At 34.1% G+C, this 21,814-nt stretch overlaps 1 protein-coding gene across 3 annotated transcripts; it reads left to right on the top strand.

The window, feature by feature from the left end:
- The first annotated feature begins 1,506 nt into the window (after positions 1 to 1,506).
- LOC127847970 (uncharacterized) lies at positions 1,507 to 21,584 on the top strand. 3 transcript variants are annotated; one of them, XM_052380223.1, is made up of 23 exons: positions 1,507 to 1,658; positions 2,048 to 2,118; positions 4,443 to 4,508; positions 4,781 to 4,822; positions 5,232 to 5,279; positions 5,837 to 5,911; positions 6,410 to 6,499; positions 7,382 to 7,432; positions 9,620 to 9,685; positions 9,862 to 9,927; positions 10,353 to 10,391; positions 11,143 to 11,196; positions 11,598 to 11,645; positions 11,858 to 11,929; positions 12,238 to 12,318; positions 14,064 to 14,114; positions 14,942 to 15,001; positions 16,723 to 16,797; positions 17,220 to 17,261; positions 18,151 to 18,285; positions 18,693 to 18,859; positions 20,512 to 20,637; positions 21,386 to 21,584. In XM_052380223.1, the coding sequence occupies exons 2-23, from the start codon at positions 2,100 to 2,102 to the stop codon at positions 21,482 to 21,484; spliced, it is 1,572 nt and encodes a 523-aa protein (XP_052236183.1). In that variant the 5' UTR covers positions 1,507 to 1,658; positions 2,048 to 2,099; the 3' UTR covers positions 21,485 to 21,584. The 3 variants fall into 3 exon arrangements, with proteins under 3 accessions (XP_052236183.1, XP_052236182.1, XP_052236184.1); XM_052380222.1 differs by having other exon boundaries at positions 4,437 to 4,508; XM_052380224.1 differs by lacking the exon at positions 9,862 to 9,927 and having other exon boundaries at positions 4,437 to 4,508.
- Positions 21,585 to 21,814: the final 230 nt, after the last annotated feature.

Genomic DNA, 21,814 nt, shown 5'->3' with positions numbered 1-21,814 from the left:
ATTTCACTTTTTGGTGTCGTATAATAAACCTATACTTAAATCACACAAAGGTTAACAACAGTGCTCCGACCCCTTTAAAAACATATATATAATAAAGTAACATATTCAAAGGTCGCCTTTGCGTAGTGGATATGGTGTCCGCTTGGCGTCGGGAGGTCATGGGTTCGATCCCCACAGTGGGAGCGTTATTTAGATCAACCCATGGATATCAAGTTCTGGTTCTCTTCCCAGAAAACGGGCTCTAGAGCGTTTCAAATAAGTCTTATGATTTCGATGCAATCGAGCTAAAATAAATAGTTTTAAACTAACTTAATATTTTTGTTCGAAAACAGACTAACTAGTGGTCTGGAAACACTTGTATAAATGTAATTGTTTAAATTGTTGAAATAATTATACAATATAAAACATATTCTGTACAAATAACTTAATAGACGACCATCAACATGTTTTTTTTGTGACCTGTGTTTTGAGCTAGAAAATGTAAAGCGCATGCATATTGTTTGTAACCTCACTTAGATATACGCAAAGCCAGTATTGTTTGTAACCTCACTGGGATATACGCATACATATTGTTTGTAACCTCACTGGGATATACGCATGCATATTGTTTTTAACCTCACTGGGATATACGCATGCAAATTGTTTGTAACCTCACTGGGATATACGCATGCATATTGTTTGTAACCTAACTGGGATATACGCATGCATATTGTTTGCAACATAACTGGGATATACGCATGCATAGTGTTTGTAACCTCACTGGGATATACGCATGCATATTGTGTGTAACCTCTTTGGGATATACGCAAAGCCAGTATTTATAATCAGTTTGACTAAGAGAATACCACAGATAATTCAGGTAGAAATAACTGGGCTGTTCAACAACAACGCCTCTATCTACAATGCGCTTGTTTAAACGTGTCAAAATATTAATGTCATGTTTAAGGTTCAGTGATTGTCATAAAAACTAGAGTTATCAAACACAACGTAGAGTTTCATTGTGTTGTATTTGTTTAAGACCATTTTGACTGATAACGCTGTAAGCTTCATGTAGTAAGCGCATTGAAAATTCGTAGCACTGCTATAGTAAATGCAATAGAAGACATGTATGCGTTATGAAAAGATTATATATTGATGGCTTGATATATTTTCTATTTTGAACCTAAGAATGTCCAAAATATCATATCACCAACAGTGTTTTAATAAAACGATAACTTGTATGCAAGATTACTCCCCGAAATAAAACAATTATGTATATATTATTCAAAATATTTGTTCAATCATATACGTCTGTTTTGTTTGTTGTGACGGAAACATTACAGTTTTGTGTTTATAGAAAACATAGAAACATAATACACTTAGGGGCGCAAGTGCCGAATGGTCATGACAATTAATGGCTGATAGAAGTAACAAGTTACCACGGAAGACAATATATACAATTACTTGAACTGGTCACCATTTTATACGAGTTTACAAAAGCAAGTCTTGTAGACGTAATCGTGATTGACCTGTTGAAAACAGAGACTTTCTTATCAGTAATGGGACACGTTTTGTTTCAAGCTTGAATTTATCTTCATTTCGTTCATTTATAGACACACACATGTAGTAAAGTCACAGCAAATGTTTTTGCGTTAAAGTGTACCTTTGAAATTCGACAGGTAAAGTCTTTATATCGTATCAGTGTTTTAAAGGTATATATCGTTATTTAAAAACGCAATATCAAGTCAAACTCGTTAAAACAAACGCTGTTTTATGAAATAAAATTAAACTTAAATAAAAATAAATACAAATTACGATTTGATACATTACTAAAAAGTACTTATCGTATTAAATTCTTCATTTTATATAGTTATTAATCGTTTAATATTTTAAATACAAATTACCAACTTTATACCTCACCTTGTGTTATTTGTGTTGTGTGTTGAATTGCTGCTTAATATTGCATGCAAACAGTATTAAAAAGCGACGTTTCTATATTGAGTACTAAAATTCCATACCATAACCGACCGGTACTTATTTGAACATTAAGTACAATTGCATTTTTCAGAGCAACAGCGTGTATTCAAAGTGTAACTGGGTTATACCTTCACTTAACAGCAATGGCGCTACCTATGACAGGTAAGACATATTTGCTTTCTATTTCAATGAAAGATTTATCGTATATCTTACTTTAATCAGTAATAACATGTTAAGAGCCTAATTTAATTAAATTTTTCCAGAACAAATACGCTCTCATCTAAAACATGTTTTATATTGCATTATTGATGACATTAGATTGCATGTACCCCTTGCAATTTCAAATAAGTCCGTCTGCTTAACAATGCCCTCACCCTTTTAATCAATTATGCTCATAATATTTGGTTTATATCGTGTAATATTTGCAAATATTCAAGACGTCAACCTTCATCTTCACAAGCAGGAGAGAAACCATATGATACAATTGGTACTTTATTTATGGTAAGAAACAAACTTCAAAACAACGAGGTACAACACAAATGCAGTGGAAAAGAATCACACGTACCAATATCAACTTCATACAAACACTGAACAAAACTTTGGTAAATGCTGCAAAAATGCATGAATCCTCTTGATATATATTTTGAAATCCAGCCTCTTCCAAATACACATATTTAACTATTGTAACGTCACCATATAAGATACTGTCAGAATGGACATGTGGCTTGCTTTAATTACGAATGAGCTCACTAATCAGGTGCTTAATGTCCAACTCTTGGAGAGAAGAAGTAGGAAATAGTCAGCTTGCTTATTTAGAGAGGCCGTTAATCCTTAAAAGAGAAAAAAGAGAAAAACTCACCTTTTTCTCCAACATCCCCGCATAGCCCCAAATAAGTCTAATGAGCTGAGACTTTCACCGAAGCGCACGAAACAGACCTCTTCCTACAGAGACGCTCTTCAACCAGGCACGAACGTGGCAACAACTATTTTCCTCATTGTCCGGTGGGCAATGTATGCTGGTATGGAGTTCGCCTTGTTACCGAGACGCTGTAGAAGCAGGCTTGAACTTGGCACTTACTATTTGCCTCATAGATCGGTGTTCAAGGTATGATGGTATGGAGTTCGCCTTTTTATAGAGACGCTCTATAACCAGGCTTGAACGTGGCACTTACTATTAGCCACATTGACCGGTGGGCAAGGTATGGTGGTATGTAGTTGGCTTTGAGGATCACCCACAACATTATTACTGTAGGGTCTGCGAGGTTTGGAAAGATGTCGTAGACGAATGTATGTTTTGTGAATTTGCCGCGAATAGTCACGTCCAGTAGACACAATTATTATATATGTTTTTGCTGTGATTGATGTTTTGAACATTATTTGAAATGAACCTGGATTGCGCTTTTCTTCTTATAAAAAGCGATTTAAAACTACAATACGTTCGCCGACAATATGGACAACCCGTTAACGTGTTCAAATACCGAAGAAGGTTTGAGAAAACTCTGAAATAAAGTTTATGAAGGGTATGAAGAACAGCCAAAGTCTAGGCCATTCTTCCATAACTTTAAGGGGCTCTTCAGAATCATCATATTACTTTGTTGGACACTGACTACAGTATCATGTGGGTCGGGGAAGTATTCCACATTAGCAGGCTGGCCAAAACTGGGTTAAAGACGCACAAGATGAACCGTACTTTATCGTTGTCTACAACTCTTTTTCCAACACAACGTTCCTCAAAAAGGAATTCAGCACTACAAGGGTGTTTAGGAACAAACGGAAATTCAACTACCGTAATCTCGAGCTTGGAAGGTGCTTGAAAATGCCTTCTGTGATTTCGCACACCGTTTCCAGGTCCTCAGCACCGAAATGCAGCATCACGTAGAGCTTATCCTCAAGGCGTGAATGCTGTTGTACAATCTCCTGCGGCCTAGGTACCCAGTCATGCAGATCTAGTTGATCGACATGGATGACCCCAGTTGCAATGCGGTGACAGGTGTTTGAAGTGAGGACCCGAACGTTGTGAATAACTTGGTATTACAGGAACTTAACATAGCGTCAAGGCAATGGAACCTGTGGCAGAACCTCATTAAACCTTGTTGTAACTCCAGTGCAGGATTTCTGCCCTAACAGACCACTTACTTAAATTACATACACCACTGGTCACTTCTTACACACATATTTGTTCATATTGTATGCACATTCTTACTGCTAAACAAATGTTCATTTATAATTTGATTTATGTTTTGCTATGATGTCATGGGATGTCCATATTAAATAACAAGATGGTTGTGCAATTTGTTAAGCCCTTTAACGTCCAAATGCCATGCAGTTAAGGGCTTATTGGCAATGAAATAGTTCTGACATATAAAGTATTCAGCAATACTGAAAATAAATATTGTTCAATTTGGAACACGTACGATAGGTTAATATTTACGGACATTGAGTCGATACGAATCAATGCAGATTTGTTAATTCGCCGTTCTTTTCAGGTCATCCTTTGATCCATTTCCTGTTGGTTCTTTCAACAACGACAGCCGTTGGAGCATTCTTGTTTGGTAATCAAGTATAAGATTAATTTAGAAAAAGTTGAATGGTCTTTAAATATTATTAGTACCGAGCAACTTTTCTCCTTTCCATGTTAATCGTCAATACAAATAAGAAATCCCGGAAATATTTAACACGGGCTATCTTTAATATGGGCAATCAACTTGATCAGCAATCTTTATGAGCCAGTTCTTCTCAACAGAAAATAAAGACATTTAAGGTCAACTATGTTCTGACTGTTATTTTTGGATTGATCGCGTGCATTTCTGACCTCTGCTTACAGATAAGGATACGGAGACGTGTACCATATATGACGAGTATAAAGGTAGTGAATCACAATTTAAACATGTTATACTATTGTGAATTCTCTTGATCACTTCGTTATGCTTTAGAATGCTAAATGACAATACGTGTTTTAAGTAATGTTTTACAAGGATTACAAATAGTTAGTCGACTGCTGTAAACGAACTTTCAATTCGTATTTAAATCGAGATTGTTAACGTTCTGTTTCATAATTTATTGATTAATGAATGCGATCGTCGTTTTGGCGCTAATATAAAGGCGAAAATATTTCATAATCAGTTTCCGACAGTTGTGAAGATTGCGCTCAGAAACTGCAAGACGTAACATGTAACACGGTGTTAAACAGCATTAAAGAAAGTGCTTAAATGGCGAAATTAAAGTAATCGTTAACGTAGAACGATAAAAACACATCTGTCCTAATTTTCTTTCAGACCTCATCAACCTGGCGCATGTGGAAAACTGTCTGAGCATTGACAGAGGTATAAGTATCAATTGTAAAATTCAAACGAAAATATGTCAAAATTTCAACAAGCACAAAATAGCATGCACAATTAAAAACGAAACTTTGTTCAACTGTAAAAGCCGAGTTTAATTTCTAACTTGTAGATATTATTTTGTTATTGTTTCGAAAGCTGTGTCCATGGTGTTGTGATTTTTTCTCAAGCTGATATATCAGCATTTACTCTGTGCTAATATTTAATTTAGTTTAACAAAAGCAGGTACAGCTTCTTGATTTTACTCTTAGACTGTTTTCCTGAAAACAAAGAACTCCAAACAATCCTAGATCAAATATAAAGCATTTAGTGTATTCGGTATAAGATCATATTTTAAAATATTATTCAAATCCAATAAAGGCGGTTGTTAATGGTAAATAGGTAATTTACCAAAATCCAAATTGTTCACGCTCCAATATTAAGATAATTTTATTTATGAGTAAATCAGTCCTACTAGAACAATTCTATTTTGGCTATACGCAAACCTTGTAATGTAATGCATGTTTTATTACAATAAGAATATTTCACCTCCATTCCCTTAGTTTTCACGAAGTTAAAGCGACTTGGAGATCAAAATGACCAGTACTGCTTTTCCCACGTATTACATCAATTGGGTGGTAAGTTTAACCGTTATAATTTATCGCTTGTCGTTCTATACTATTTAGGTCAATACTTGTTCGAAATATTGATGCATAATGTTATGTACGAATACAAAAACACAATGAGTTCCTAATACTATACAATGTCTAAGGATAGTTTACTTCCATACACACAAAAACAGTATTTCTTTAATGATCAGTCTGCTGTACGTGTTTATTTCCAAATAAATCAATAAACGCGTCTTTCGTTTTCGTTTACGTGACCTGTTCTTTGAACTCGACATGCTAATACATGTACATTGTTCGCCTCATACGTATAATGTATAATTTTAAAGGTCCTGATCGCCATGCAAGCACATTGCATTTGTCGTCCATGTTTGAAAAGCACGTTCTTTGAAGCCGGTGTTTTTCAATATTAACCTCATTTATGTATTGTCTATGTTTAATGATTTTTTTTATTATAAACAATGTAGTTATAAAATCGATGTGAAGTGTATTTAGTGTTCGTTTAATTAGACAGGTACGGTGTTTCCGTTCAAACATCCGAGGATTGTCAGTGTAACGGTACCAACTCCCTTCTACACTACCAATATAATGCACCTGACGGTTAGTGATATTGAGGTGTGTTATGAGGAGTTTCGGTGCATCGGTGCCGACTCCATACTCAGCCACCAACATATTGTTCAGATGGTCAGAAAAACTGGGATACCTTCCGAAGATTGTCGGTGTAACAATACCAACTATATTCTTAACTACTTATATAATGTTCAATATTGTAATACTGAGATATCTGATGGATAGTGTCAGTGTAATGGTACGAAATTCTTTTAAACTACCAATATAATGTACAAGGCGGTCAGTTATACTGAGATATCTCCCGGGGATATTCCGCTTGACGGTACAAAAAATACATTATCAACTACGAATTTAATATACTAGACGGTTCGTAATAGAGAGGCATCTTCCGAGTATTGTCAGTGTAATTGTACCAACTACCTTCTCAACTACCAATATAACGTGTAACACGGTAAGGAATACTGAGACTGGGCTAACTTCCAAGGATTATCAGTGTAACGAATCCAACTCCCTTTTCAGCCACAAATATAGTATACTACATTCTAAATTATACTGAGCTATCTACCTAGGATTGTCATTGTAACCTTCCATATCCCTTCCAAGCCACCAATATAATCTACAAGACGGTAAATGATACTGGGATATCTTCGGAGGATTGTCAGTGTTACTGTATTAACTCCGTTATCAACTACCAATCTAATGTACATGACTGTAGTGATACTGATAACTACCAATGTATTGTCCTGGACGATGAGTTATACTAAGATATCCTATGAGGAAAGTTAAACGTATTTTATTATTTTAGCTATTTACTAGTACCTATTTTCATAACGTATTTAAATCATTTTTATTCACATGTATCAATCATACATTATAATTAAATAACACTATGGTACGTTCTGTATATTGCAGGCACCGGGAACAGGAAGGAGCATTGTTTTTCTCGTGAACCCAACTACAAAGGTTCAATATTTGACAATATTTTGCACTTTACTAGACAATTGTATACACGCGTTCTATACCTTTCTCCAAGTTCCAACCAAAAGACACTGTTTCCTGATTTTTACATCCCAAGTTTAATTGAATATGATGTCCCCAATAATACTGAAAAGGAAGCAATCAACGTCAACAAATTGCAATATAACTACATATGTGGTAACGCTATCTGCTGCCGATGTTGATCGTACTTATTTCGAGTTGTAATTCACAACTATCGTATCGATGGATTTTATAAGAATTCATACAATTTAACTGTTGTATCTGATGTATTATCGGTAGCAACACATTGATTTTATAGTCGTTTGGGAACATTCATGTTTTCTTAGTATAAAGCTATATTTTCACGTAATAACCATGGGCCAAACGCCTTACGGCTACATTTGAAACTTTCATACTTTTAAAATATTTGACTTGTCAATAATATTATTGTTAAATATCTACTAATGTACATTGCAGCTCCTATTATTTACTGTTATTTATAAAAATGCATGTTTATTCAATTTTTTAGCCACGCAACATTACGTTTGTTTGGTTAACTGTACTAGCAGTAAAATTACTATAATATACGTATGCAATAAACAATGTTTTGTTGTTTTATGATTAGAGCTTGTAATATCTTTGTCTTTGCCAAACACATGTTGTATGACATGGCACACAATAGGAAAGATATTTTAACATTCAGAAAATTATTTGGGATGTAACCAAAAGTGAGGACAGAAAAACAAACGTGCTCATATAGGGAAACATACAAGACATTTCATAAAATTAGAATACGTGAATTTTAAGTATCAATATGACAGTTGTAAATTGACAATTTTCCAAAAAGATAAAGTATGCACACAGTTAGCTTCAGGATAGAAAACCTTATTATACAAAACGGTCCATTATATATGTCAAGGCAGCAATTGCAAAACAATGAGGCAAAAGACAAATGCAGTAGATAAGATACCCATGTACACAACACACACAAAACGAACAAAAGTGGGGTCACCACATTGGAACGATCAATGCTAAGCATTGGGTGTTCAAACCGGTTTTAAGAAGTTCAAAACATGGACTAGCATTAATAATTCATAAAGTACGTGTAGCCGAAAAATAGCCATATAGCATCACGATTCAAATAAAATAGCACTTAAATATTATTTTCAATGAAATAATATTATAAAGCTGAATAGTTATATATACCAGTGCACCAGAACCATAACTTTCTGAGGAACGATTAAATGAAAAATAAACTGGATGTCCTTTTTATTAATAAAAACTTTAAAGACTTAATAGCATTTAGTCTAACAGGAAGCAATCAGGAAGAAGTCGTAATAAGGCTGTAAAATGCAAAATTACCAGGCTTGTTTGTGAATGTCTATCTTAAGCAACATAAAATAGTAAAAGCTGCCTTGTTCCACATGAATAAATTTCTTATAGCCATAATCAATAAGACTATTATGATTTAGTAAAAAAAAATCGAGATGAAAAGCGTTTAAACCAGACTAACTCGCACAAGGTGATCTTTAGTCTCAGTAAAATGAAAATGTATTCAGTGGTGACGTCATACGATCGCGCGCTTGGCTTGACGTCAGATGGCTTTTTAATTGAAAAATCGAAGCACTCTTTTTATAAGAAAGAATATAAAAAATCAATAAGTTTCGTTTTGTATTTACTTTTACATGTGCAAACACCTTCTAGAATAACATTGTAAAAATGTGGATGTGATTAACATTCTAATTGTAACGAATTTTGTAAGGTCTAAATAAACAAACGCTATATTATGAGCTCTAAATAAACAAAGGTTGTGATAAAAGGTCTAAATAAACAAACGTTATATTGTAAGGTCTAAATAAACAAACGTTATGTTGTTAAGGTCTAAATAAACAAACGTTTTGTTGTTTAGGTTTAAATAAACAAACGTTACTTTTAGATGCCAGTAAAGATAAAAAACAACAACAATTTGATTCATATCCATATGATTATTAAGGCTTAATAAAAAGTGGATTAGAACAATATTTTTTTCCTGATATTTCTGTAGATTCACCGTTAGCTATATTGTTCTTAAGATCCGGCCTGGTCCAAACATTCCATTTGCCTTGACCTAAGTCATGTTCTAAACACATATTTTGTTCCGTTTAGATACATTCACGATTTCATTTTTTCCAGCTCTGTTTGACCAGTTTTTCGTTGACAACGGCAACACGGCTCCTGCCTGTCGATCCCACCACTCGGGTAGAGCGTTTAATGTTTACTGATACACCTAGTGTAAACATGTTGTAGTTGTCTTTAAAAATAATAAATTCGTTAATGCTTATGCATGCTGCTATACTAAAAATATCGGATTATTATTGTTTACTAAATGGTTTCATTTACGTACAATTTTGTACACCAAGTATTGTTGGTTGCAGTGTGGTTCCACCTTTCGCGCATACATGAGGCATATTGTGCAAAGGAATTGATATACCACTTGAAATGTTAAGTAGTTTTTTGTTCGTTTCCTATAATGTAAATGAGGCGGTAATTTTATGCAATAAATATAAACATTTTAAGAAACAATATTTGATTATGATGGGTGAATTTTGCCATGTCGTTATGGTGTGCTGGCGCCTTTGTAGGGTTTCAAAAGGACCACACTCATATAAATAGGTACGACAATATAGAAATGAAAAACAATTAAAATAATTATAACAAAGCTTTTAAATAAGACTAATCTTTTTGAGAAGCGAAGCAGACCAAGAACTTCATAGTTCTTCATGGAAAATACAATATCAGTACAGTAAGCATCCATGGTAACTACATTTACTCACTGGGAAAACCATTTACGCATGCGCACATGATAATTTTCAGGGCATTATAAAACAACAGTATATTTAATCTAAGCTTGTCATTATGTTTCCAGATTCGTTTGATCAGCACCCAAGTCCATGTGTCTGCCAACGTACGTATATTAACCCATGTATGCCTAGTGGACTCTCCTATCCTTCTAAATTGGATCAATTTATTTCCAAAATTAGGGATGTCTAGTATATTTATTTCTATATTTAGAATATTTCTTACAGAAATTCCTTTAAGCAAACAGCGCAGACCCTGATGAGACGCGCATCATGCGGCGTCTCATCTGGGTCTACGCTGTTTGCCAAGACCTTTTTTCTAGACGCAAGGCATAAATGGATTAAGCCTCGCTTTACACCAAACGCATCTGATTCAGTCCGCAAATCAAACGCATAAGTTAAAGAACGCATGGGTTTCGTAATACATGTAGCTGAAGAAATTCGTTCTGCCAATCGAGCGACCAACGCACGGCTACATTTACATGTGTCCGTGTTCGTATGTTTAGTTTAGTCAGTATAAATACGGTAACTTGTGTAAACATATAATATATATATTATATGTAATCCATATCCGTTTACGTAACCTCGACGTTAGGTCGCCCCTACCAAGGCAATATGGTAAAATATACACAACAAAGTAGCCGTATTGGGATTCTAGTATGTGTATGCACTGCCTGAAAAAAAGACTTCAATCGTAATTAAATTAATTATGAAAGCTACACTAATATCGTCTTTGCTCCTTATTGGTTTCCACATTTTAGTGAAATAGAATACGAGAATTACCTGTGTCATTTATGATTTCCTATAAAAATATTACCCAGATTAAAAAGTAAATGTGTATGTTGTCAAATTGCATAGAACGTCTTCATTATGGGGATCCAAACGATTGCATGCAGTTTCATAGCTATCAAGGTACGTCAAACAAAGAAGAAAGCCAATGAACTGTTGGCTAGCCCTATTCTTTTTTTTTATTCCATGTCGGTTTCAGTAAGTTAAACATACAATGTAACTAAGAATACTTAGATTTTAAAGCTGATAATAACGTTCTACTGTTTTTCCATGAACAATAATTCACATTCATGGTTAAACTTGGTGCAATACACTTTTGAAAAATACTGGTTTAGTATTTTTTTATTCACCAGTTTTCAAGTAACTAACAGTGTGCTCTGTGTCGGTAGAAATGGCCAGCGTGTCTTTTCAGATATAAATGGTAGATAATGTAATCGAAACGGTTAGTCATAAGTATAATGTTTCCATGTGTTTTTATGTTGGGGTTGGCATTTGCGTTCATATATTTCTTTATTCCTCTTCAGCTTTGCTGAGACTGAAAGATACCAACTTATGCACGAGCAAGAATTCTCGTATGTACCTGCATTAACTTGTGGTGAATGTTAGAACGAATTTATCTTTATGTGTTTCCGGAGTTTCTTATTTACCGTTTTATATCTGGCTTGATATTACTTTTAGGATTGAAATTCCAAGTGTGTTAATCAAGTTTATATCAGATTGATATTTAATACCGCATTGTAAGGCATTGAAACAAGTGTTAATTCATTGTTTGGCTATCTTTAAGAATGGGATCTTTTGCATGATCTTGAAATAAGGAGTCCACTCTGTCGCAAGAACATCATTGCTGATCTTGCAAGTAAGTATATTATATAATTTGCAAATGAATAAGGGTTTATTTTCTTATTTGTTTTCATCACGTGTTTGTGAACAATTGCGATTTATTGTAGATGTCTTGTTTACTTGTCAATTAATTTGTAAATGTCGTGCACATTACCTAAATTCACATGCTTCTTTGCCATGATCATATTAAAGGTTGAATTTCAAATTCATCCGGAACGAATAAACATATGTTGCACAGAATCGTATGTAAAAATTCTGTTTAATGCATACCCGATCGTCTTTATTGTTTCGTCTATCCAATTATAATTGGTTTGTGGATTTCAGCGCATTTCCACAATCCTCTTTCTCTGGATCCATGTCGCTGTCACCTCGTTAAGCCTATATCTTACGATGAATTACCTTTAGGTGAAGTATTTTTTATATATTAATCATAAACATCGTGATTTTAGGTTAGTCACGAAATATACTAGTATTTGAATTGTCTTTTGTATGCATATGTTTATGAAGTAGTGATTTTTTTGTTAAATATAAAAACATATCATTTCAATCATTTATTATATATACATTAGCATGTGTCAATGTTTAAAACGACTTCTCTCTTCAAGACACACGGCACTGAATGTGTGTTTATTTTAAACATATCATATACATAGATCATTTCGACAATCATATAATGAGCAAATAATTTTTTTAACTTCATTTGAATTTATGTGTGATCATCATCATATAGTCATTAACGTTTATTTTTTAACGTGTAACTCGAGATGAATAATGCTCGTCGTTGGTGTTGTTGGTCCTGTTGGTGTTTCCGTTTATTTAATTGGAATTTGTTTCGATCCCAACATACATGTTTAAATAATGGTGGAATAATACAACCTTTTTTCATGTAAATCTCCGTTTTAAAACTATTTTGCGTTTCTCATTCGTAATTATGCAGGGAAAAACTAACTTTAATTTAATCTTAAAACGACACTTAATTGCCTGATGCAGGTTGTAAAAACACGTGTTTGTAATGTATCCGTATGTATGTCACTGCAGATGTTATTATATATAAAAAGGTCAATAATGGCATGCATACATCATTTAGTAAAGATGAGGTTGAGCAAGTTTACAAACTAGGACTTTTTTCTATGGCTTAAATAGCACAGTTCTATAAGTGTGTTAAATATATGTAGTATTTGCCTCGTATGATAATTATTCAAGATTTTAGTTCCTTTCGTATAGCATTTAATTGGATTATTCCATACGAAACAGTAATATGTTGAGAGTATTGGTACCAAATCGAATATGTGACAGTTCGTGGATTATTTCTTCATTAAGTTGTGTGTATATTACAAAATTTAAGTTTGATTAATACACCGTTTCCTTCTGGTTTCCTCAAAGAAAATCCATTATTGCAATGTCGATTTTTCAAAATTCAATTATGTCATGCTAACTTCAATTAGTTGAGTTAAGATTTTAGCCGGTTAACAATATAGTAAGTTTCTTTTATTGAAATGAATCGGTGTATACATGTGTTTTCCTCATGTAATCCTTAAGAATAATTGAAGAGTATATGCCAACTTTTATTGCATTTTTCTCGATTGTTCAATGGCATATGTTCAGTAAGGTGTGGAGAATATCGTTAACAAATTGATGTTATATCATGGTGTGTGTTAAGTCTGGATTAAGTCCTCATTCAGTTGAGATTATATCCAAAGGATATGTATGGATCGTGAATACGCCGTTTCTGTCTTGGTGTATTCAAAGAAATAATGACCTGAAGAATAAATAAATGAAGAAAAAATAATTAACCCGCATACATCGAGTGTTTAAAAATACAAACAAAAGAATATGTTATTTAGAAATTGTATTTAGAATGCCAAGTGGGAGCACTTTAATATTGAAGCATGGATCGCATTAAAAGTAGCACTCTCAAACATTAGGTTTTTGTTGTTGGAAAACTCGGTCGAGAACTAGAAGAGTTTTGAATTTAGTTTTGTTTTGATATTTAACTCCTCCGGCTTGTCTATGACTATATAGACAATTTCGGATCCGAAATGTACACTATATGATTACTTCTCAAATTTGTGTTCGCATTTTGGAGCTGATGATTTGGCTAATATGATCTTGATTTTTGTTAATATTGCTGTGTTAAAACTTATTTTCAGTTGAAGGAAAACTGGACGAGTGCTCTAAAGTACATGGAAGCAGCTATCATCGTAAGCGAATCGGATAGTAATATTTTTTGATAACGAACTACAAAATGAGCTTGTGATAAATATGTTCAATATATTTTGAATCTATTTAAGTAGGGAAATGGGTCAATATGACGATCAAAATTGCACACAAAAAACTAACTCCGTTAGAATACTCATCATTTGAATCCTTTGTTAAAGTATATGTTTTTGTTTAAAATCCTTGCCAATGTTGGTATATTTCCATACAGCTAGTTATTTAAGTAAGCAGTGATCAGGTTCTAAATTCCTAAACGATGTATATGTTCACTTCGAGCTACGGTGTATTTTCCGTAGATTGTCCACAGCCTCTTTTGCATGATCGCATGACAAATAGATCATAGATTCAAATAACACCATTTGTTTACTATGGTTTTTCTTAACACCTCCGATGTTCAAATATTTGTATCCGAATTCGAAATCAGGAATTTGAAATCATATGCATCGAAAAAAATAACGTCAGAATGGAACCAGATTCTACTTGATGTACTTTTATACAATTTTAATTGACGGAAGACTATAGATATTACATGTATCTTTTGTTGTAATGTAATTTAAGTGGAAAACCAACAGGCAGGCTAGAATGCACTTTCATTTTTGTAATAATCATACGATCTAGATAGAAAAATTTTTATCAAGAATTTTAGTTTATGGTTGTTAGTATATTATTTTGACAGGATTATGAATTAAAAAGAAAATTGCTTAACTGGCTATGTAAAATTAATTAATTTGTATTTTTAATAAAATAAAACATACACAACGAAGGTCTCGGAAGATATTAACAACTTAAAGAAATAACTTTTGTGATGCAGATCTCCGGCATGAGCTATTTCAAGGAGCACGTACTGCTGGCTGCGCTACACACTTCCATCGTGAGTTGCTTTCACGACACACGAAGCGATACTCGATATTTTGCGCGAAACACGAAGCGACACGCGATTTTTGTACTGTAATAATATCGCCTGTCGACTCTCGCGTTTTCAAAAAGTCAGGGGAGACAAAAGGGGGATATTTTGTGTCGAGGGCAGCCATATTGATAAAAAATGGTTAAATGTTAATGGTTACTGTATCACCGTTTAAAAACGCGAGAGTCGACAGGCGATATTATTGCAGCGATATTTGAACTGTACACGTATCGCGTGTCGCTTCGTGTATCGCGCAAAATATCGAGTATCGCTTCGTGTGTCGTGTGTCGCAGTCTGAAATTAGACCGCGATACACGAAATTAGGATAATATGGACGATATTTGAATAATAAAATATCGTGTATCGCTTCGTGTGTCGCGCACAATATTGTTTGTCGCTATTTGAACGCGAGACACGATATTTTGCGCGATACTCAAAGCGACACACGACTTTTTGCGCGATACACGAAGCGACACACGATATTAACCACGATATATCACCTTTTGGGCTACCTACATAAGGGCGATATTTTATGGTACATTCTCGCGCGTCGCTTAGTGTATCGCGCAAAATATCATATGTCGCTTCGTGTGTTGCGCAAAATATCGTGTATCGCTTCATGTGTCGTGTGTCGCCCTTGATGAAAGAAGGGAGATATTATAGATGGTACTATCCGGATTCCGTAGTACAGTGTTATTTCATAGTGAAGATCAAAAAGGTATTAAAGGATTTCAAATGAAACTTTATGTGTAATTCTTACACACTGTGAAAACAAGTGCGGAGTAGAAGACACATATTTCAGTTTTGAAATTTATATAGTTATTGACCTTTGTTTATTGTATTATTGCAAAGTATACCTATAAGTTTACCAATGAGTGTTATGAAAATTTAGTTATCGATAGAGGACATTCAGATTTCTGTTTTCACTTAATAAATAAAACGTGTCATTTCGTTCCAATTTTGAGAGTCAATATTACACTTTTTGTCACAAGTATACCCCTGGTACATTATTCTTGGTTCTAATTTGCGGAAGACTGGTTTACCATGCTTAATTGAACTTTGTTATTTGAAATGCCTACTATAATGGATAAACATTTCTCATGGACTAAAAGTTTGCTTAAAGCCTTACCTTTGACGCTTGAACTTAAAGGGTGACCATGATCTTGAATCAATCGAAGTTGCACACCACTTACTGCGCTTTACATTTATGCTAATTATCCTAGTAAGGTAAACAAGTAAGTTTCTGGACAATAATTCGAAACTACATGCAAACGTTCGAGACCGAACTGACAAACATGATAAACTATGTATGCCACCACAATAATCCTTTTAACGATGATTTTTTGTTAATATTGATGATAAATAGATTGTGATACTTATGATGACGACGACGACTTCAGTTGCGATCATTAAATGATAATGACCAAACGATAACAATATAACAATAACGGTGATTATGATGGTGGTGGTGAAAGGTAGAGGTGGGGGCGGGAATATCGGCTGCGACGATGGTTGTGGAAGTTGGTTTAAGCGTCAAAATGAGTTTGTACATACAATACCAAAGTGTATTCCGTTTCACAAGTCATATGTTCCACATCAACGGACTGCGGTGTTGACAAAAAAGCGAACGCACTTTGGTGTTAAACTCCGACGTTGGGTTGATAACAAAATGCTATGTTACAATTCAGTGTGGCAGCAGTTGCAGAACATACAGCCATTCAAAGGTTACGACTGTACAATGGACCTGATTCTTCAAACAGCAAGTACGTTCAGTATCAAAGTTAAGGTTTCAAAGTTGATCTTACGATAACACTGGGTTAGGATATATAGTATATATTGTTACACATAATAAATTACACGAGGATATAGACATATATTTTGCTCACTGCTTATGCCTTTCCATAAATAACCGGCAGCATGTTATAATAAGGTTTCCCTCCCCTTCTAGCAAATGAAACGTCACTTTGTTTTTGTTGGCAACACAGTCGCTTACAAAAGGTTCGAAAATATTCTATAAACTTATACATAAATATAACAATTATTAATACCCTAAATAATTGAGAGGTTCCGTGTAAGACCAATCTTATGTTTTTATTTTTTTTTCCGATAAGCTGCATCAAGTAAATATCATATGCAATTACACATTTTGTGTTGTTAATGAACATGTTTAATACATGTTTCCCAGATACATACCCCAGTGCAGAGCTGGACCCTTGCAAATGTACCGGTAAACTCTTTTGTTCCTTATTTCAAGTTGATTGTTTTTGCATGTTCGAGAAATATTGTGTTATACAATAATATAATGGTCTTCAGATGAAGATTTTTCCACGCGGTATTTTGTTAACTTACAAGGTTGTTTCGCAGGTACTGAAATATTATGTTTACATATTATGAAGATTTTGATGACTCTTATATAAGTACATGTATTAAAATAGTTTGTGTATCAATTCTATTTACTCAGAATGTTTTTTGTATTTATTAGTCAACGTTTGTAAACTTACCTGATTCTATATGGGTTGTTTTTTTCTATGAAATTCGAATTGTTCTACAATCAAGTATGCTGTGGGTTTTTTCAGTGCAATGGTAGAGAGCGTATTCCGTTCCTTTTAGTTCGTCCTCGTCCAAAACTATTTCCTTTAAGCGAGAACGCCTATAAGTTCAGTTGACAGACATTGATGAAACATTTCTGGTCGTCTATTACGCGTTAAGTCAAGATCAGCTTTACTATTATTGCTTCTTGGGTTATATTGCAATTGTTCCGCATAGTCGAAAAACGTTTTCCGCCAAACGATCAAGAATAGTGTTTGGGATATGTAATGATATTATAGCTGGAATAAAAAGTAAGTTCAATGAACTATTTCTTTGATCGTTGTTCATTAATCTGGCTAAAGTAGGTCCACTTTTTGAGCTTACAAAAGTCAAATATTGATAACAAAGAGGTGATAATTTCCCTAAAATGTCTAAACTGAACATTAACTGAATGTTATTTTTAACATTGTCACAAAAGAGGCTGGATTAAAAAGCTTTAGCACGTTACCTTAAAATAAAACAATACTTGCACTCGTCTGATTATTTTATATTAAACTTTATAGAGGGATTATAATATTGAATGGCAGGAGAATTACCCACTACGACAACCAGTACAGCGACAACTACAACAAGTAGAACGACAACTACAACAAGTACAACGACTTCTACAACAAGTACAACAACTACTACAACAACTACTGCTGCTCCATATCCTCCAAACAGTAAGTACATGTCCACAACTTGATTAATTCATAAAAATCATTTTCGTACATTATTTTCATGACAAATGGCGAAACAGAAATTAAACTAAAATCGCACTAAAAACGGACAGGCTTCTAACAGTGCAGTTTCTGATGAATCATTGTATTGGCCTTGCAAATGGTTGATGTATATTTTAATTCATGCATGACATACGTAATTAAGGAACATACTTTATTTAGTACTGCGTCGGTACTTGACATTTTATCACCCGAGAGCAAAAATTAATATATGCGTGTATACACGTGTGGACATAGTTGACAGATAAATTAGAGCGAGTGCAGTTCGTCAATGATTTCTAGTGCACTACCAACAGCAACTTAATGAACATTACAAAACAATATGATAAAACAGTTGATATTTCTTTCAGGGTATCATTGCCGCAAGTACGACCTTGTCGTAGATATTGCAACTGCTAAACAAGTGCACTCAAATGGCTCCACCCTATGTAAAAACAAAATTTCTGGTACAAATGAGGACTTGGTTCTAACACTGTGCAACATGACGGCAGTGGACACGTGGTCGCGTGGTCTCCATGTAAGTATGGCAGGAAAACTGATTATAACATATTTTCCTCAATTTATTAATTATGTACGTTGCTACCCCTTCCCCTCCAGTACAAATCATTGTATTTGTCCGTCCGTAAGTCTGTTATTCCCCAACGTTTGTAGTTTCAACTCCTCTTCTAATACAATTAACTGTTGTTTTTTCAATACAGAGTACACAGTCCCCGAGCAGTCCTTTGTTTGCTCGTATTTATCAACTAAGTGGATCTCGCTCAAACTAGAACAGTTATGTGTAGAAGATCGTAAAAAACGGAACTTTTACTGAAACGAGTTTTGACAGATTCATTATCCTTTGTCTGTCATACCAATACAGGATATATAGCCCCTTCAATGTGTAATTTCATCTATAATTACTGGTAGATCGCTGGCTACTAGGGTCGTCACTTTTTTTACTGAAAGCCGTATGTAAACCGAGTATTTTGCAGGGTGGCTGCATAGAAGAATTTGGTTATTTTGGGAGTTTACATACTTTTTAAATTTGTAAACCTCCAAAAAAAGTCATCTTCTGTTAAATGCCATCAAGTGTGTGCGTGTGGATGTGATGGTAACTTTACTTCTTTAGCAATATTAAATGAACTTAATACTGGTTATATCCATATAGTCTTGTATATTATCGAGTATAAACCGTATTGAATTTAATATACATAAGTTATTGTGCTTTTTCCTTGCGAGAATAAATAGAGGTTATTTGTTGGATTCGGTGGAATATCGATTTTATTTCACGAGTGATCATAGAAAACAATATTTTCACGAGTGGCGCAGCCACGAGTGAAAATATATTTTTTCTATGATCACGAGTGAATTAAAACCGATATTCCACCGAATTCAACAAATTTTCTTTTTATTTTATGCTTTTTTTCACCGTATATTTACATTGAAAATGAGTTAAATAGGATACTTTTGCTGGATTTATGACGTCATTTCGTTGAAAAAATGACGTCATTTCACAGTAAAACAGTGACAAATATCGATATTTTTCACTGTTATTTTTCACTGTTTAAAACAGTGGAATACCAGTTTTATTTCACTGATATTTCTCTATAAACCACCGGAAAGCATAAAATAATGTTGATTATAAAGTGTCGCAGATATTTTGTCGGTTGCGTAATTTTCAAGGAGGGTTCTCTCAAAATATATCCGCAGTCCATAAATGGTCACTTATCAGAACACTTATTGATATTTGTTTTACAGCAAAACAATACAGACGGTTCTGGATGACTCTTTAGTTTTTAACAAGTATCAATAATATTACGAACATCAGCATCAACGTCATCGTCGTCATCATCATTTTCGTCGTTCTTATAAGTATAATTAACATTGGAGGTGTATACATTTAAAATTAACAATTAAGTAAGTAATCATAACGTGAGCCATATTAAGTTCAATCTCCAATGGCATTAAGATTGTGGTATGAACGATAACGCACGAACGTACATGCACTTTAAACTATAGTACCCTTATTTGAAATTCAATATTTAGGCATTGCCTATGTGCTTAATTGAGTAACTGGGACACTGTCCCCAGCTATTTTTCTGTTTATAGATCAAGTACCATGGGACAATACCAACAAATAAGACATCAACTCTGGAGTGGTATTGACTCGCATTCATATTGTTTTTCTAGGTGATCAGCAACTGTGGCAATATCCCGAACTACTCCCCAATCGCTACATTCAGTGCCACAGGGAACTACCAACCTGCCGATGCCCAGTCCGGGGTGTTCCTTGAATGTATACCCGAAGGATTCAAGGTCATACAATAGCAATACAATACAAAAATATAAAAATACAATAAGTTTGTATGTTTGTTTCATATCATATGATGAGGTTAGGCGTAGATGTAGATATGAGCTGGAGATCTTATTGTTTGGCCCTCGAGCTCTCAAACTGTTATCAATTAGGAAACTTAAAAATACGCTTGTTTTATGAAATTTATTATGGTTATTATTGTATAAAAAATGCGGTGTTGACATTTGAACAACATGTATTGTTAGTTGAGGAACAGACACATTAATTACTAGTAATTAAAATATGCCCGTTCTTGCGTTTCTCACCAAACATTTTCTTTTGATACCGATAATTTATGTTTAATGTTTTCCACAACTAAAGATAAAGCTGTTATTTTGCTCATGTTTAAACTATAATATGGTTGTTTAATGTTTTAGTGGCAGATTCAATTTTGATCATGGACGATCAGATTGCAATAAATATTTTTGAAATCTTAAAAAGAAATGTATCGTTTGTATTGCTTGTATGTTAAGGACATACACTTTTAATTTGTAACACCAAGCATAATCGCATATAATAAATATTTCCTTTTGACCACTTCCTTTCTGTTGTTGAACTGAAAACGGCCAAAATAACATTTTCATTTTCACCTTAGGTATTTGATTATATATAGATAATTAGAATAGTCGTGATGGTTATAGACAATTGCCGACGCTTGTATGCCGCTAAGAATTTGTGTTGCTAAAAAACGCTCGTTGTTACGTATTTTAGATGGCCATCCAGCCATGCGATGGGGTACCCCAGATCATCCATGTTGAGACGACCGGTGTGTTTAACAACAACGCCACCATCTACTACGTTGTGGTTTAGTGCCGAGTGATAATCAACCATTGTTTAAATTCCATATACGACTCAACCTGTACAACTGTGGCGGAAAGTGATGCTTATAAAATAAATCAACGGCATATGATATTGTAGTTGTATTTCTCCGAAGTTATTTTGCAGCGTTTTAAGAGCTTCTTTAAGACCTCTAACAGAGTTAACGTTTCGCTTCTCTAGACGGAGTTTAAAGTAACATTACAACTTAAAATCAACGAACATTTCGTACAATTTTTCATAAAATAAACCTAACCAATTAAAAATCAGTGTTTCTTATGGCAATTGACGAAATTTCAACGCCAGATGTGGTCTGATATAAAA

The sequence above is a fragment of the Dreissena polymorpha genome, chromosome 10 (assembly GCF_020536995.1).
Source record: "Dreissena polymorpha isolate Duluth1 chromosome 10, UMN_Dpol_1.0, whole genome shotgun sequence".
Classification (NCBI taxonomy): domain Eukaryota; kingdom Metazoa; phylum Mollusca; class Bivalvia; order Myida; family Dreissenidae; genus Dreissena; species Dreissena polymorpha.
The sequence above is the reverse complement of the archived record's forward strand: the minus strand, read 5'-3'. Positions and strand labels throughout refer to the sequence as shown.

Coding starts and splice junctions, on each gene's coding strand:
- LOC127847970 (XM_052380222.1), top strand. Junction 5,912..6,409: donor CGTATTACATCAATTGGGTG/GTAAGTTTAACC, acceptor TCGTTTAATTAG/ACAGGTACGGTGTTTCCGTT. Junction 9,928..10,352: donor ATTGATATACCACTTGAAAT/GTTAAGTAGTTT, acceptor TTATGTTTCCAG/ATTCGTTTGATCAGCACCCA.